Source organism: Sus scrofa, chromosome 3, assembly GCF_054392235.1.
Source record: "Sus scrofa isolate SSC_HxYL_T2T_F1_AM1 chromosome 3, Sscrofa_HxYL_maternal_Yorkshire_Landrace_v2.0, whole genome shotgun sequence".
Taxonomy (NCBI): Eukaryota; Metazoa; Chordata; class Mammalia; order Artiodactyla; family Suidae; genus Sus; species Sus scrofa.
This window is the reverse complement of record NC_139385.1, coordinates 28,124,548-28,142,688: the sequence shown is the minus strand read 5'-3', so window position 1 is coordinate 28,142,688 and position 18,141 is coordinate 28,124,548. Positions and strand designations below refer to the sequence as shown.

At 49.8% G+C, this 18,141-nt stretch overlaps 1 protein-coding gene across 17 annotated transcripts in view; it reads left to right on the top strand.

Moving 5' to 3' along the window:
* Positions 1–5,622: 5,622 nt before the first annotated feature.
* PRKCB (protein kinase C beta) overlaps positions 5,623–18,141 on the top strand; it is a 386,628-nt gene continuing 374,109 nt past the window's right edge. For all 17 annotated transcript variants that reach the window (XR_014840537.1, XR_014840535.1, XR_014840536.1 and 14 more), the window contains exons 1-2: positions 5,623–5,987; positions 7,032–7,063. Coding sequence is in view for 2 of the 17 variants with exons in the window: in XM_021086460.2 (XP_020942119.1) it covers positions 5,815–5,987; positions 7,032–7,063 (205 nt within the window). In the remaining 15 variants the exon portion in view is untranslated. The remainder of the gene's footprint in view (positions 5,988–7,031; positions 7,064–18,141) is intronic.

The window sequence follows — 18,141 nt, the reverse complement described above, 5'->3', positions numbered from 1 at the left end:
TGCTATTTCTTGGGCCGCTCCCGCGGCATATGGAGGTTCCCAGGCTAGGGGTTGAATCGGAGCTGTAGCTACCGGCCTACACCAGAGCCACAGCAACGCGGGATCCGAGCCGCGTCTGCAACCTACACCACAGCTCACGGCAACGCCAGATCGTTAACCCACTGAGCAAGGACAGGGACCGAACCCGCAGCCTCATGGTTCCTAGTCGGACTCGTTAACCACTGCACCACGACGGGAACTCCTGTTATTCTTAAGCCCCTAGTTTTGTTAGGGTAATTTGTTTTGGTGGCCCCTGGAAACAGAAATATAGAGCAAGTTTGAGAACTGGACCTAAGAGACCCCAGACTCCACTCCCAGGCAGAGCATCCTGCCTTCTCATTGCCTCTGAGATCTTTCAAGTGGCTGGCAGTCATTCTTTTTTTTGGTCTTTTTGCCTTTTCCAGGGCCGCTCCCACGGCATATAGAGGTTCCCAGGCTAGGGGTCCACTTGGAGCTATAGCTGCCAGCCTACACCAGAGCCACAGCAATGCCAGATCCAAGCCGCGTCTGCAACCTACACCACAGCTCACAGCAGCTCGGGATCCTTAACCCACTGAGCAAGGCCAGGGATCGAACCCACAACCTCATGGTTCCTAGTCAGGTTCATTAACCACTGCGCCACGACGGGAACTCCCGGCAGTCATTCTTTTATAAGCAGAGTGGATCACGTGTGGGCTCTGATGAACTGCAGGGATTGTGCCCATTGTATGGTGAACCACTGCCCTTTCGCTCCCTGTGACACCATGCCATGCTGTCATCATCTCTTGCCTCATCTGCTCAAGTGGCCTCAGTGGCTCTCTGTGCTTCTCCTCTTTCCACCTTCAATCTGTTTTTCACATACTATCCAGGGTAGTCTTAAAGAAAAAAGTAACATCAATCCTATTAGGCCACTTCTCTGCTCTCAACTGTCCAATGGCTTCCCACTTACTGGAGTGAAGTCCAAACTCTTTAGCATGTCCACGAGGCCCTGCTATTTTACTGATCTATTGTTTCCACATCAGCCACCAAGACCTCACCGCACTGAGCACACGCCTTCTCCAGGTCCTTTGCATTTGCTATTTTTTAAAAATTTAGGAGTTCCCATCGTGGTGCTGCAGAAACGAATCTGACTAGGAACCATGAGGTTGAGGGTTCAATCCCTGGCCTTGCTCGGTGGGTTAAGGATCCCGCGTTGCTGTGAGCTATGGTGTAGTTTGCAGATGTGGCTTGGATCTGGCATTGCTGTGGCTCTGGCGTAGGCTGGCAGCTGTAGCTCCAAGTGGACCCCTAGCCTGGGAACCTCCATATGCCATGGGTGCAGCCCTAAAAAGACCAAAAAAATAAAAAATAAATAAAATAAATAAAAATTTATTTTATTTTTATAGGTTTTTTTTTTTTTTTCCTTAGGGCTGCACCTGTGGCACATGGAAGTTCCCAGGCTGGGGGTTGAAACGGGAACTAGAAGTTTGTGCCTCTTGTTTCTTTGTTTTTTTTTCAATATTGAAATATAGTTGATTTGCAATGTTGTGCATTTGCTGCTTTCTCTGTCTGGAACACTCTCTACCCTAATAGCCCTATGGCTCACTCTCTCACTTCACTTAGGTGTTTGCTTTCTTCTCTTGTCATAAAGGATTTCCCTGGCCACTGTCACTTTTCATTCATTTACCATGATTGATTTTTTTTTTTTTCTTTTTTTAGGGCCTCACCTGCAGCGCATGGAAGTTCCCAGGCTAGGGATTGAATTGGAGCTGCAGCTGCCTGCCTAAACCACACCCACAGCAACGCAGGATCCTACCCATGTCTGCGACCTACACCACAGCTCACCGCAACCCTGGATCCTTAACCCACTGAGGAAGGCCAGGGATTGAACCCACATCTCATGGATCCTAGTTGGGTTCATTAACTGCTGAGCCACGAAGAGAACTCCCTGTGATTGATCTTTCTTTACGGCATGAATCTCCATGCCACCTGGTACAGATTTGTTAGTTTATTAGGTTATTGTCCATCTTCCCCATTTGACTGTAAGCTCTATGATGGTAGGAATATTGCTTGCTTTTTTTTTTTTTTTTGTCTTTTTGCCATTTCTTGGGCCTCTCCTGCGGCATATGGAGGTTCCCAGGCTAGGGGTCTAATGGGAGCTGTAGCCGCCGGCTTATGCCAGAGCCAGCTGGATCCCCAACCCACTGAGCGAGGCCAGGGATCGAACCCGCCACCTCATGGTTCCTAGTTGGATTCGTTAACCATTGTGCCATGACGGGAACTCCTGCCTGTTTATTTAACAGTGTGGAACATTCCATAACCGGAGCTCAATAAGCTCATTACTGAACAAATGAACAGCTGAGTGAGTGAGAAGAGGAAGGCAGATTCCATGTAACCATAACTTTTTTTCCTAGTTCATAGGTGAAATTCTACCACCTATGAACTTAAAAAAAAAAAAAAACAAACTCACTGGGTTGGCTAAAAAAATGTATTCAAGGGGAGTTCCCATCGTGGCGCAGTGGTTAACGAATCTGACGAGGAACCATGAGGTGGCGGGTTTGATCCCTGGCCTTGCTCGGTGGGTGAAGGATCCAGTGTTGCCGTGAGCTTGGTGTAGATTTCATATGTGACTCGGATCTGGCGTTGCTGTGGCTGTGGTGTAGGTGGGCGGCTACAGCTCTGATTGGACCCCTAGCCTGAGAACCTTTATATGCTTCGGAAGCAGCCCTAGAAAAGGCAAACAGACCAAAAAAAAAAAAAAAAAAAGTATTCAAGGGCAACAAATTTGAGACACCTGCCCTTTAGGATCTGATTCCAATGGGAACTGGATTTACCCAACTTCAGATGGTGCAGCGCCTCCAGGCACTGAGCGGTTCTCCAGGATCCACCAGCCCTGGCATCCCAGGCCCCGTGAGGGACTGTTTGTTGCTAGAGAGCATAGTCATCCAGAGCGCTCCCTTCAAAAGGCAGGATGTGGGCTGCAAGCTTCCAGCTCATCAGTTCAGAGGAAACCTCCTTTAGCAGCCATGTCTCCTGGGATGTTTTCACAAGCCTCCCTGGGAGATGAGGGGGCCTCTTAAAGGACTAATAATAGACCGGCACGTCCAGTTTCCCAAACATGTCAACCTTTAAAGTGAATGCTATTTTTTCCCCTTGTTACCTTTGAATGACTACGTAGGGAAAGGACATTCTATTATGACAGCCATCGCTCTCCACATGCCACTTAAGCATGACTTAGACTCAGCAGCTTCCTGGCAAAATCATCATAGTAGGACCTGAGCTTCCTCGTTCGGCAGAAGTTCGGTGTAGCTGGTTCGACTCCATTCTGCCCTCCTTCACCCCTTTATCACCAGTATGCTTTGTACTTAGGCAGGTATAACCACCACCCCACAACAGTGTGTCTTTGAGTGTCTGTCTGAATTACTCTGAGCCTCGCTGTCTTCTTCCATAATGAGAGTGACTGGGCCTACACAGGGTAGGTGGGAGGACTAAACAAGACAGTGCCAGTATCAGTGACACCCATCCGGCACTTGATGTTTATTTATTATTATTATTTTTTTGTCTTTTTGCTATTTCTTGGGCTGCTCCTGCGGCATATGGAGGTTCCCAGGCTAGGGGTCCAATCAGAGCTGTAGCCACTGGCCTTCACCACAGCCACAGCAACACAGGGATCCGAGCTGCGTCTGCAACCTACACCACAGCTCACGGCCACGCCGGATCCTTAACCCACTGAGCAAGGCCAGGGATCGAACCCACCACCACCTCATGGTTCCTAGTCGGATTTGTTAACCACTGAGCCATGACAGGATCTCTGTGATGTTTGTTATTATTCAGCACTTACTGGTCATGATGGAGTAAGGGATAATGTCCTTTAAGTTTTTTTTTTTTTTCTTTTTATGGCCCAAGTGCAGCATATGGAATTTCCTGGGCTAGGGGTTGAACCCAAGCTGCAGCTGGGGCCACAGCCACAGCCACTGTCAACACTGGATCTAAGCCACATCTGTGACCGACACTGCAACTTGCAGCAATGCTGGATCCTTAGCCCACTGAGCAAGGCCTGGGATCAAGCCCACATCCTTACTGAGACATCATCAGGTCCTTAACCCGCTGAGCCACAATGGGAACTCCAGGTCTAAGGTTTCACTCACTCACTTGTTCATACAATTACTCACTCCACTCTTTCAACCAATATTTATTGAGCTCTGAGGAGGTGTCAGGCACAGAGCTTGGCACCAGGTGACACAATAGTGAGCAGACCCTGCTCTCAGCCCAGGTCTAGTGCAGGAGTTCATACTCTTTTTTTTTTTTTTGGTCCTTTTAGGGCCACGCCCATGGCACATGGAAGTTCCCAGGCTAGGGGTCGAATAGGAGCTGCAGCTGCCGGTCTACATACACCCCAGCCACAGCAACACCAGATCCAAGCGAAGTCTCAGATCTACATCACAGCTCACGGCAATGCCAGATCCTTAACCCACTGAGCAAGGCCAGGGATTGATCGAACCTGGGTCCTCATAGATACTAGTTGGTTTTGTTACCACTGAACCATAACGGGAACTCCGGGAGCTCATACTCTAATGCAGCACTGTGTGTGCCGGTGGGGGAAAGCTTCGATGCAGTACATGGCACTAAATCACACTGCATTACTCACGCAGACAATTAAGACTCTTCTGGTTAATTTTCCAACCTTTAGAGTCCATCCAGGAGAGAGTCCCAGTTGGTATCTCTCTCACATTTAAAAATCTCCCTTAACAAATTAAAGGCCTCAGATGGAGAGACCTTGGGCAAGATGCAGAGGTCTGGCGAGATTTTCACACTGATGCCTCTTGCTATTCAAACTTAGAAACTAGATAATTTTTTTTTCACATGGTGCACAAATATGCTGAGCATTTGTGAAGATGGGTTAGGAGTGTATGAAAGTTGAGAAATTACTGACTTCTTAAATTTCTCCCCACCCCTTCTAATTATCCCATTTTACAGTTGAGGAAACTGAGTCTCTTTGTGGGGAGGTTGGACAGAAGGTAGGAGTTCTCTTCTAAATAGTCAGGCAAGCAAAGCCACGAATTATCTTTGGGGTGGAGTTAGACGTACATTTAACATAAAGATTGCTCCTCCCCTCCCTCTGCAGTACGTGTGTGCGTATGTGTGGAAGTGTGTGCAGCCACAGGCCTTTCCGAATGAGTGACAGCGGGAGCCCTTCCCTCCAAGAGACGCGTGCAGAATGACCAATGGCATGGATAGGGGGTGGATGGGTACCAGTTTCTGCAAAAGCCGGGGTGGAATCCGTCGCCCTCGCCCTTTTCTCTCCCCAGCCTCCAGTCCCCAACCCCCGTCAGTCCTTCCGCTCTCGGTTGCCCCGGGGCGCTCATTTCCTTCTTGCAACCCAGGCCGAGGACCGGATAGGGGGTGAGGAGGCTCTGGTCTGGAGATCCCGGGCTGCGGTCCCCGCGCCGCAGCGCTGCGGCTGAGAAATCTTCGCAGGGAGGCCGGCAGCCTCGGGGTGCCAATATGTAAAGCAGCTGGCGGAGCTGGGCGGGGCCTGGGTGCGATGCAAATGAGGGAGGCGGGGTCGTCCCGGGGCTCCGCCTCCCTCCCCCGCAGCTGGGGCCAGCGGTGCCAAGCGCAGCTGGACGAGCGGCGGCAGCTGGGCGAGTGACAGCCCCAGCTCAGCGCGCCGCGGCCGCCAGAGCCGGCGCAGGGGAAGCGTCCGCGGTCCCGGGCGCCAAAGCGGCCGCCTCTTTCCGCGCCTCCCGGGCCCGCAGCCCGCGGTTCCGCGGCCCCGGGCCAGGACCTCTCGGGCTCCCGCTCCCCGCGCGCAAGATGGCTGACCCGGCTGCGGGGCCGCCGCCGAGTGAGGGCGAGGAGAGCACCGTGCGCTTCGCCCGCAAAGGCGCCCTCCGGCAGAAGAACGTGCACGAGGTGAAGAACCACAAATTCACCGCCCGCTTCTTCAAGCAGCCCACCTTCTGCAGCCACTGCACCGACTTCATCTGGTGAGAGCGCGCGGGCGCAGGGCACCTTCCCGGGGCCCCCGAGGGCAGCACCGCGCGCGGGGACCCGCTCTCCGTGCCCTCCGCGCACCCCGCGCCTTGGAGGAGGAGAAGCTCTTCCGCCGCCGCGGGTCCCCGGGCTCCCCGCTCCGGACCCTTCTGCCCCGGACTCCCCAGCGGACAGTCCTACGGCTTCCCGCTCCCCGGAGCCCCAGACGGCCAGCCGCGGGGTTGCCTCCTGCTCTCTCTTCCTCCCAGCTGCCTCCGAGCGCCGAGGGGCCGCGGCTCTGGCGCCCTTTCTGCACCCGGCTCTGAGCGCGGGGTGCTGTCCCTCCCCGGGAGCGCAGCTCTTCGAGTGCCCTCTCGCGCGGGGTTCCCTATCTCTCTGCCTCCTTCCGGGCTCGAGGCATCCTCACCCCCTTCCCTCCTTTCCGGGGGCAGCGCCCTGGGTTTCCTCTATCTCCCTGCGGGCATGGGGCATCCTTTTCTCCTCATCTGTGTCTCTGGGGGCAGCGCCCTGTGTTATCTCTTCTTGCTCCTCCCTGAGGGCCTGGGTTCCCCTTTCCACTCTTCAGTTTTCCTCCTAAACATCACTGCAGGGACTCTCCCCGCCCTTGTCCCTCTAGGCAGGGGGAGTCCTCGCTCCCTCCCAGTCCCCCAGGGAACACCATCGCCGTGGGGGCTCTCCCATCCTCCCTCCGGATGCGTCTTTTTCTCTTCTCTCTCCCCGAGGGTACGCGGGCATCTCTGTGGGCAGATCTCTCGCCTGCCCTCCGCCCCCACCGCGACGGAAACGCTCCCCCCCACCCCGCCACCTGGTGGTCGCAGCCTCCTCTCTTCTACCTAGTGAGGGGAGGCGGGGGTTACCGCCGAGTACCCCCCTGCGCACTCCCCCACCCCCAAAGGCGGAAGACTCTTGGGCACCCGCCTGTGGCTGGGAGGTTGCACCTGGGGTAGAGGGGCAGGGGGAAGTGGGGTGACTCTGGGGGAACCAGCTGGTGGCTGAGCCCCTTGGGCTGCCTGACATGCCTCCTTCTGCCTTTGCAGGGGCTTCGGGAAGCAAGGATTCCAGTGCCAAGGTAGGCTGTGGGGCTCCGAGGATGCCGTTTGTGGGAAGAGATTGTGAAAAAGACTTTCTAGAAGTGATTGAGTTAGGCAGTCACGTCTATCAGAGTGACCTCCCAAACTAGGAATTCATCACCACGGTAGGGTCTTTAAAAGGCGGTGTGGAGTTCGCTGTGTGGCTCAGTTGGTAACCCGACATAGGGCCCATGAGGATGCAGGTTCTATCCCTGGTCTTGCTCAGTGGATTCAGGATCCCGCGTTGCGGAAAGCTGAGGTGTAGGTGGCAGAAGCCGCTCGGATACGGTGTTGCTGTAGCTGTGGTGTCGGCTGGTAGCTGTAGCTCCAATTCGATCCCTAGCCTGGGAACTTACATAGGTTGCAGGTGCGGCTGTAAAAAGAAAAAAAAAAAAAAAAAAAAAAAAAAAAGGGAGAATGTGCTTGTATGTGTGGCAGAGATGCTCCATCCAGGAAGGGCGGGTGGAGCTGGGAGGCCCTATTGGCCAAGGAAGTACCTCCATCGGTTCTCCTCTCCCAGCACCAGCAGGGTCAACATCAGTTCCCTGGAGCCTATCTTGTCTGGGATACGCCCCATCCTTAATTCCTGCTCACGTGCCCTTCCTCAGAGTGAGATTCTGCCTCTTCCCCTGCTGCACAGAGGTCCCCACGGGTGACTGCCGTCTCTGCAGATGGCGCATCCCCTAGAAAGACAACCATAGTTGTCTCCAAGGCCTCTTCCCTCTCTGAGAGGTGGCTCCAGAATTGGGGGGGGGGTGCTTCTCAGATCCGAGTCCTAGGGGCTAATAGATTGCCCTGGTGAGCTGGGTTTAGATGGGGGAAGAAAGCCTTTGAATGTTCCAGAGTCTGAGATGTGACTTCGCCCTGACTGACAGTCTTGTAGCACCTCCCACCTCCAGAGAAAAGTAAAGTGACCCCCGGCGAGTGTGGGTGGCATTGTCAGTTGGACAGAATGCTCACCGCATGGCACTGCTTTCTTCTGAGACTCCTGTGTTCTCTGACCTGAGATCTGGGCAGAGCCTGCTGGGCTGGGGAGCCTGGTGGCTCCCCCCACCCCCACCCTTTTTTTTTTTTTAACCAATGTTTGGAGACCCAATTTTACACACTGTGTTCAGAGAACTTCCCACATCCCCTTATTTATTTATTTATTTTTGCTTTTTTTTTTTTTAGAGCCACACCCACAGTAGAGGGAAGTTCCTGGGCTAGGGGTCCGAGTGGCTGCTGGCCTACACCACAGCCACAGCAACTTGGGATCTGAGCAACACCGGATCCTTAACCCACTGAGCCGGGCCGGGGATGGAACCCGTGTCCTCATGGATACGAGTCTGGATCATTACTGCTGAGCCACAAGGGGACCTCCCCACATCCCTTTAAATGGCAACGGTGTAGGCCTTGGGTGCAAACTGTTGGATTGTTTTCTAGAACTTTGATCCCTTGAGCAGAATACCAGTAGTGTGGGAATGGCTAGATTTTTGAGGTGACCTCTCATTTCCAGGAATCTGTTTCTGTCTTTTGTCTCTCGCTGAGGTTGGGGGTGACGTTGGCACATTTTCACTGCTGTTTTCCTATCCCACCCGCCCTGCAGTTATTAACATTTGGGAGAGTTGCTTTGGGATGTGCAGGTAATGACACATCTGAATTAGGAGATGCTTTTTTTTTTTTTCAAAGCCGGGAAAATGGTAGGCATTTTCTGGTGCAGTGAGTAAAGCAGAATGAAAGTTTCTAATGAAATATGGCAGCTTTAGAAGTAGATGAGCTTAATTTTTTGGTTATCGCAAAATTAAAGTGCCTAATGAAATATGGCAGCTTTAGAAGTAGCTGTGCTTAATTTTTTTGTTAGCATCTTTCTTTTGCTCCTCCCTGTGAGAGGCAGTGTATGGTCTTGGCAAGTGCACAGGTTTATCAGGCTCTCACTGTGGATTTGAATCTTGGCTTGAGAATTCCTAGCCATGTTCCGTAGCCTGTCTGTACCTCAGGCTCCTGATCTGTAAAATGGGTCCAGTAATACTATCTACCTTAAAAAATTGCTGAGCTGCTCCAAGGTGTTGTAATATCTAAGATGCTTGGGAGTTCCTTTGCAGTGCAGAGACTTAAGGATCTGGTGTTGTCACGGCAGCAGCCTGGGTTGCTGCTAGGTCATGGGTTCGATCCCTGGCCCTAGGAACTTCCACATGCCATGGGCATGGCTGAAAAAAAAAAAAGATGCTTGGACCAGAGCTCAACTCAGAGTAAACTCTCAGAAAATATCAGCTCCTTTGATGATCTCCAGATTACCCCGGTAGTGTGAAGACTGGCTCTGCAGGGTTGCTTTGCAATAGAACCACATGCCAGATGAGAGTCAAGATCCAGTTGTGAGCATTGGGTCACCCTATGTTACAGCATTTGTAGGGTATTCCATTTGGGCTGGAGTGGGAGGGAGCATGAGAGGAGGGGCAAATTGATAGCCCTTGAAATTGAGATGCTTAGGATCTTGTGCTTAGGGACATCCAGAACGGGAGAAAGTTATCCTCAGGTGTGCTCAGAGTTACCTCGGACTGATTTTGGAACCATGGAGCAGTTCCTTATCTGAGCATTTTTGGCACCATATAGTTCCTCTTAAAGTGAATCTAATTAAAACGGGATCTGGAGTGGCTCAGTGGGTTCAGGATCCAGCGTTGTCACTGCTGTGGCTCGGTCATTGCCATGGCAAGAGTTCGATCCCTGGCTCTGGAACATCTGCGTGCTGCAGTGTGGCCATAAAAGTGGGCTCACCATTTTATAGTAAATCCATAGGGTTTTAGTCTCTCCTCAAAGTCAGACATCCAGGAGTTTCCTTTGTGCTTCAGCGGATCCACGAAGATGCAGGTTCCATCCCTGACCTGGCTCCATGGGTTAAGGATCCTGTGTTGCCGTGAGCTGTGGTGTAGGTCCTGGACTCGGCTTGGATCCCATGTTGCTGAGGCTGTGGCTGGCAGGTGTAGCTCTGGTTCGACCCCTAACCTGGGAACTCCCACATGCTGTGGTGTGGCCCTAAAAGGACAAAAAGACCAAAAAAAAAAAAAAAAAAAAAAAAAGAAAGAAAGAAAAGGAAAGGAAAAAAAAGTTAGACATCTACAGCGCAGGGTCCTACATGCCCTTCAGTTTTCTGCTCCACGGTCCCAGGAGTGAGAAGTATCTCATAGTCCAGGAAGAATGCTGGCTTATCCAGTCATCACATCCTTGTTTCAGCCAGCAGGAGGAGGAAAGGTAAAGAAAAGCGAAGACACATGCTCAGTGTCCTGGAAGATGCCTCTGATACTTCTACGTCTGTGCTGTTAGCTGGAACGTGATCACAGAGGAGTATGTGGGTAATGCAGTGTTAATTTCAGGCAGCCTCAAAGCTAGGGTCGGGCTTTTCCATTTCAAAAGTGGAAGAGGGATTGAGGATCCAGTCTCTGCCAGTCTTAGGTAGGAGGTGGGGAGGATGATCAGGAGGCAAGGAAACCACTGAGGGAGCCACGGAGGGAGAACAGCCCTGTGTCTCCCCTGCTGCTCTGGAATCACGCTGGCCTAAGAGCTGTGGCCTCAGAAACCCCTTTCCTCCCCAACACTGACCCAAAGGACTTTTTTTTTTTTTAATTTTTTTTATTTTTATTTTTATCTTTTTGCCATTTCTAGGGCTGCTCCCGAGTCATATGGAGGTTCTCAGGCCCGGGGTCAAATTGGAGCTGTAGCCGCCGGCCTACGCCAGAACCACAGCCACGCGGGATCCGAGCCGCATCTGCAACCTACACCACAGCTCACAGCAACGCCGGATCGTTAATCCAGTGAGCAAAGCCAGGGACCGAACCTGCCACCTCATGGTTCCTAGTCGGATTCGTTAACCACTGCACCACGACGGGAACTCCTTTTTTTTTTTTTCTTCCTTCTTGGCTTTTTAGGGCTGCTCCCACGGTATATTGGCGATTCCCAGGCTAAGGGTCGGATCAGAGCTATAGCTGCCGGCCTGCACCACAGCTGCAGCAACATCAGATCCAAGCCGTGTCTGCAATCGACACTGCAGCTCACAGCAACTCCGGATCCTTAACCCACGGAGCGAGGCCAGGGATTGAACCCATTTATCAGAATATTTTTACAATAAAAATGGAGCACAGCTCCATTGTGCTGCCATGGAAACTGGGGATGCTGGGATGGGTAGAGAGATGAAAGAGGGCAAGTCCTTAAACCGTGGGAAATAGGGATTTCTCTGTGCTCAGGGGAGCTTAAGACTAGATTTTCTTGCTTTGGTACAGAAGTCTAAATGGACTGTCACATCATTTCTCCCTTTTTATTTCCATTCTTTTCTATAAAACGCTTCTCTGTGAGGTAGTTTCGAATGTCTGGGGACAAGCAGGTGGAACTGAGCATCTCTGTTATGATATTGTCTAAGTTCTGGATTGGAAATGGGACCCTTGGAGTTCCCATTGTGACTCAGCGGGTTAAGAACCTGACATAGGGTCCGTGAGGACGTGAATTTGATCCCTGGCCTCGCTCAGTGGCTTAAGGATCCAGCTTTGCCGCGAGCTGTGGTGTAGGTTGCAGATGGGACTCGGATCTGGTGCTGCTGTGGCTGTGGCGAAGGCCAGCAGGTGCAGCTCCGATTTGACCCCTAGCCCAGGAACTTCCATATGCTGCAGGTGCGGCCCTGAAAAGAAAAGTTAATAAAGAAACAAATTTGTAAATAGGACCCCTTAATAATCAAGGCAGGCTTCTCTCTGTGACATTGTCTAGGGGAGCTGCGGCCCTGCATTTGTGTCTTACTTGTCATTAAGACAAGGCTTTGAGTAGAATTAGACTCTTACCCCAAGAAACCACGTGGCAGAGAGAAAATTAAAAGAAAATTTTTATAAAAGGCAGAAATAGGGAGGCAATTGGAGTTCCCGTCATGGCGCAGTGGTTAACGAATCCGACTAGGAACCATGAGGTTGCGGGTTCGGTCCCTGCCCTTGCTCAGTGGGTTAACGATCTGACGTTGCCATGAGCTGTAGTGTGGGTTGCAGATGTGGCTCGGATTCCTCGTTGCTGTGGCTCTGGCATAGGCCGGTGGCTACAGCTCCAATTTGACCCCTAGCCTGGGAACCTCCATATGCTTCGGGAGCAGCCCTAGAAAAGTCAAAAAGACAAAAAAAAAGAAATAGGGACGCAATAAAATATAGAGATTCAGAATTCTTAGCTTGGGATTGGAGTCGGAACTGTGTTTGAATCTCCACTCTTACCTACTTGCTGTGTGAACTTGGGCAAGTCATCTCTCTGTAGTGGCCTCACTCTCCTCAGTCTGTCAAATGGGCTGATAGTACTTAGGTCATAAGATTACGGTGATGGGTAAGGAGGTGGTACAAGATAAATATCCACTAAGTATTGGTAACGCTTAAGTGAAATAAACATCATTACTTGATTAGCTGTAGGAAACTGTCAGAGGGGGACAGAGTTAATTCGGGAACTCATTAAATGGCTGTGCCTCTTTCATGTATTTAGATGAGTTTTCTTTTTTTTTTTTTTGTCTTTTTGCTATTTCTTTGGGCCACTCCCGCGGCATATGGAGGTTCCCAGGCTAGGGGTCGAATCGGAGCTGTAGCCACCGGCCTACACTAGAGCCACAGCAACGCGGGATCTGAGCCACGTCTGCAACCTACACCACAGCTCATGGCAATGCTGGATTGTTAACCCACTGAGCAAGGACAGGGACCGAACCCTTAACCTCATGGTTCCTAGTCGGATTCGTTAACCACTGCGCCACGACGGGAACTCCTAGATGAGTTTTCTTCGCAGGTGTGTTTCTCCATAGACTTTGGGTGACACCAGTGAGTCTGGCCCCAGACAGCCAGCTTGTTTTGATGGTCTTTTATCATCCTTTTTCTCTTGAGAAAAATCTAAACTTGCCATGGACTCTCTAGAAAAACCCCAGTGCACTAATTTTCTGACGGTGAAGATGTAGCATTGATGATTTTAATGGGCAAACCAGCTCTTCCCTTTACTGTACAGATAAGAAAACATGTTTTTAAGCCTTCGAATGGGCATTATTTTTAAAAATCCCCCATGTATTGCATAAACCCAAGCATTGCTGTTTTCAGCCAAGTAAGCTTTAAAGACTATGAGTTTATTTTATTTATTTATCTTTTCGGCTGCAGCATGCAGTAGCTTGATGTGGGATCTCAGTTCCCAGACTAAGGATTGAACCTGGACCACAGTGGTGAAAGTACTAAATCTTATCACTAGACCACCAAGGAACTCCCCAGAATATGTACTTAAAAAAAAAAAAAAAAGATGAATCAAACAATTTTATTTTTGGCATATTTTCCCCTAGGAACTTAAGATACCAGAACTTAAGGTTGAACTTGCTCAGTACAGTCCTAAATAGGGCCTTTTGTATGTGTGTGTGTTTTGGGGGGCGGGGGGGGTCACCCCGTCAGGCTGCAGGTTACTGAAGCCTCTATTATTCCATGTTTCTCCCTTCCCAGGAGCAGATCCCACAGGCTTATGAGTGAGAGTCCACTTGCCTCTTGGCTTCTTTTTTTTGGCCATGCTTGAGGCATACCGAAGTTTCTGGGCCACAATGCTAGGTCCTTAACCCATTGAGCCACGAGGGAACTCCTTTCTTGGTTTCTTCTGAATGTGTCCTAGGGGTTGCATAAGGATAAAAAGCAGAGGCTTTTGTTTTTGTTTTTGTTTTTTTGGTCTTTTTAGGGCCACACCCATGGCATATGGAAGTTCCCAGGCTAGGGTTCAAATTGGAGCTGCAGCTGCTGGCCTGCACCACAGCTACAGCAACGTGGGATCCATGCCACATCTTCAACCTACACCATAGCTGATGGCCATGTTGGATCCTTAACCCACTAAGCAAGGCCAAGGATCGAACCCTCATCCTCATGGATCCTAGCTGGGTTCATTAATGCTGAGTCACAACAGGAACTCCAGTAGAGGCTTTTTGAATTTGTTGGTTTGACTTTTTAATTTTTTTCTACCTGAAGTGGGATTTGGGGGCTTGAAGTCCCAAATGGAATAAACATTTTTAGGGTAGGTTAACGCTGACTTTTAAAAAGAGGGGTTGATTTATTGAAAAGGCAACAGCCAATACATTTTGAGCTGGGGAGCACTCAGGGAAGGCGTGAGGCTTTGTCACTGGGCAACAGAATGCCTTGCTAAGTAAATATGGAAAATATGACCTTTGAAAATCTAGTTGATATGATATACAGGTTATTAGAAACTCATTAAAAAAGGTATTCTTTCCAAGTCCTCGTGATACTCCAGCTACTGCCTGGAACCAGATATAGCACGTTCATGGTAGATTTGGGTCAATAAAGAAAAAGATAGAGTGGAGTTCCCGTTGTGGCGTAGTGGAAATGAATCCGACTAGGAACCGTGAGGTTGCGGGTTCGATCCCTGTCCTCACTCAGTGGGTTCAGGATCCGGTGTTGCCGTGAGCTGTCATGCAGGTCGCAGACTCAGCTCAGATCCCACATTGCTGTGGCTGTGGTATAGGCTGGTGGCTACAGCTCTGATTGGAACCCTAGCCTGGGAACCTCCATATGCCGTAGGTGTGGCCCTAAAAAGACAAAAGACAAAAACAAGATAAACAAAACAAAAAAAAAAAAAAGAAAGAAAGAAAGAAAGAAAAAGATAGAAGTTAATTGACCAAAAGATAAACCAACGGCTTGAAAATTATTTAGTCCCATTCTTGCTCTTGGGGTCTGTTTGTCATTTTCTGCTTGTTTTTTGTTGCTATCTCTGTCTCTCCACACATGCACACACAGACACACACACCCCATATACACGTGTAAATAGATTAATATGTCACCATTTTGAGAATAGGTATCTTCTTTTGACGCTTTTCAGCTCCAAGTAGCTAAATTATTACGGACAATTTTAAATCCATGCTCTGGTCTTTTGTCTTGGCTGTCCCATTAATTCTTGGGTGGGGAGGGGGGTCGCTGAAAAATTCACCATCTCTGGCTTATGCTTTTAAAAAAACTCTGTCTCCGGAGGTCCCGTTATGGCTCAGGGGGTTACGACCCCAACTAGTATCCATGAGGATGTGGGTTCGATCTCTGGCCTCTCTCAGTGGGTTAAGGATCCGACATTGCCGTGAGCTGTGGTGTAGATTGCAGCTCAGATCCTGCGTTGCTGTGGCTGTGGCCTAGGCTGGCAGCTGCAGCCCCAATTTGACCCCTAGCCTGGAAACTTCCATATGCTGCAGGTATGGCCCTAAAAAGCAAAAAACCAAAGCAAAACAAAACCTGGTCTCTTACCACTTTTTTCATTCGATCTAATCTCATGGCTCCTTTGACTTCACTCATCCGATCGTTCCCTGGAAAAGGTGTGCTCTTCTCTAGATAAGACTGTTGGCCTTTTTCGAGTCCACAAAATCCAGAGTGTTTCCATGTGGCATTTGGAGGGAGGAGCGATGGCTGCTTGAAAATCTGGTAGGAAGTTTGTATATTTACCGCTTACCTCCATTTGTCCGTCCGTCCAATTATCTTCCTGAAAAGTATTCACTCGTTAAGTTTTCTGGGTCAGAAATTATGTTAGATGGCTGGAATACAAGGGTGATTGAGATTGAAAAGTTCCTTATTGTTGTGGTGCTTACAGTGTAAGGGGGAGATAAGACATTCTACAAATCATTGCACCAATATTTAATTTCCCTCAAGGGCTTTTTTTGTGTGTGTGTTTTCTAGGGCCGCACCCATGGCCCATGGAGGTTCCCAGGCTAGGGGTCGAATCAGAGCTGTAGCCGCCAGCCTACACCACAGCCACAGCCATGCCAGATCCGAGCTGCGTCTGCGACCTACACCATAGCTCACGGCGACGCTGGATCCTTCACCCACGGAGCGAGGCCAGGGATCAAACCGCAACCTCATGGTTCCTAATTCCTTCACCCCTGAGCCATGACGGGAACTCCCCTCTTAAGGACTTTGATGGACGTGGACAGAGACTTGGAGCATAGGGCACGCTAATCGGGGTAAGGGTGGGGTGGAGTCAGGGCCACCTCTGGCCTGGGAATGAAAAACAAAAACCACACACCTTCTCATTCTTTGAGATAATTGGTCCAAGTCTGAGTTGTCCAGGAGCTGGAGCTAAAAGATCCAGATTGTGATGCTGCTGCTGTCTTGGATAAAGATACGTGGGAGGTCTTATCTCTGTGACGTTCTGTGGAGAAGCCCTGCCCTTTTATTGGTGCCACAGTGGCAAGAAAGAGGAATATTCAGTAGCATTAAAGGGTCACTTTAATTCTCAATTTGACAGAGAACGTCACCTCCTCTTCGCTAATAACTCAGGTCAGGAGCTGACTTCCTTTTTGTTCAGGGGCTGCGGTTCGAGGTGGCTGTTCTAAAGCTGAAAATTTGGACCAGGTCGGAGGTAGAGGGGCAAGTCTGAGCCAATAGATTGAGAATCAATAAAAAGCTTTTATACATATACATATGTTGTGGCCCAGTGGTAATGAACCTGACTAGGATCCATGAGGACACGGGTTCGATCCCTGGCCCCGCTCGGTGGGTTAAGGATCTGGCCTTGCCGTGAGTTGTGGTATAGGTTGCAGATGCGACTAGGATCTGATGTGGCTGTGGCTGTGGTGTAGGCCTGCAGCTGCAGCTCCAATGCAACCCTTAGCCTTGGAATGGCTGTATACTGTGGGCATGGCCCTAAAAAGCAAAAAAAAAAAAAAAAAAAAAATATATATATATATATATATATATATGCCTTTTCGGATTCTTTTCCATTATACAAGCTATTGAAATGTGTAACTGAATCACTTGGCTGTACACCAGAAACTAACATAACGTAAATCAGCTATATTTCAATTAAAAAAAAACAGCAAAATCTATCAGTGAAAGGCATTTGTGTGCTGAAAGCCAGTTTTGAGGGGCACAGAATTACTTGCATTGCCTCCTGAAAACCTGCCTCACCCTGAGTCCATGTCTGATTTTCTACAACTGTTCATTCCATTAGCGTAGGCAGTGCATTTTCTCTTATTTGCAAGATAATTTTTAAGTAGGTCCACAAAAAGCAGTGTTTATTGACTGGTGTATGGAGGAAGAGCCTTTGTCAGTTCTCTTTCCAGCTTTCTGATTTCTTCAAGAAGAAAGTCTCGGTTTGGTGCTAATCTGTCATCTAATACAAAGCTGGGCACTTGGCAAATGTTCTTTATTTTTTATGAGAAAGGGACTACGGGAAATTAGGAAAACATTAAGACGGGCATTCTTTGGTGGCTCAGGGGGTTAAGGATCTGGCATCGTCCCTGCTGTGGCTCTGGCTACTGTTGTGAGGGTTTGATCCCTGGGCTGGGATCTTCCACCTGCTTCGGAAGTGGCCCCCCCAAAAGAAGGATGTGTTAGCGTCTACCTGTAGCCCACTTTTAGCTCATTTTGAGCCTCATCCTGTTCTGCCTGTGGGCCTAATTCTTTTTTTTTTTTTTTATCTTTTTGTCTTTTTGTTATTTCTTGGGCCACTCCCGCGGCATATGGAGGTTCCCAGGCTAGGTGTCGAATCGGAGCTGTAGCCATCGGCCTCCACCACAGCCACCACAACGCGGGATCCGAGCCGCATCTGCAACCTACACCCCAGCTCACGGCAATGCCGGATCGTTAACCCACTGAGCAAGGGCAGGGACCAAACCCGCAACCTCATGGTTCCTAGTCGGATTCGTTAACCACTGCGCCACGACGGGAATTCCAGTGGGCCTAATTCTTACTGGCTTCTCCTCCTTGTGAGTAGGGAGAAGGAAGATCTGTGTGTCAGAGGGTTGAAAGGCACAGCAGCTGCAGACTGGAAGACTGTTAGGGTCTGGAAGTGATGGTAGTCTTTGCTCAGGAGTGTCTTTTTCTTTTTTCTTTTTTTTTTTCTTTTCTTTTTTGGCTGTCTTGTGGTGTATGGAGTAGGCCAGGAATCAGATCCCAGCCACAGCTGCGACCTATGCTGCAGCGGTGGCAGTGCTAGATCCTTTTAACCCACTGTGCCGGGCCAGGGATTGAACCTGCCTTCTGGCGCTGCAGAGATGTCTCGGATCCCGTTGTGCCACAGTGGGAACTCCGGGAGTGTCCATCTTTTAATATTACTGTCATTTTTGCTGCTGCTGCTGTTACCT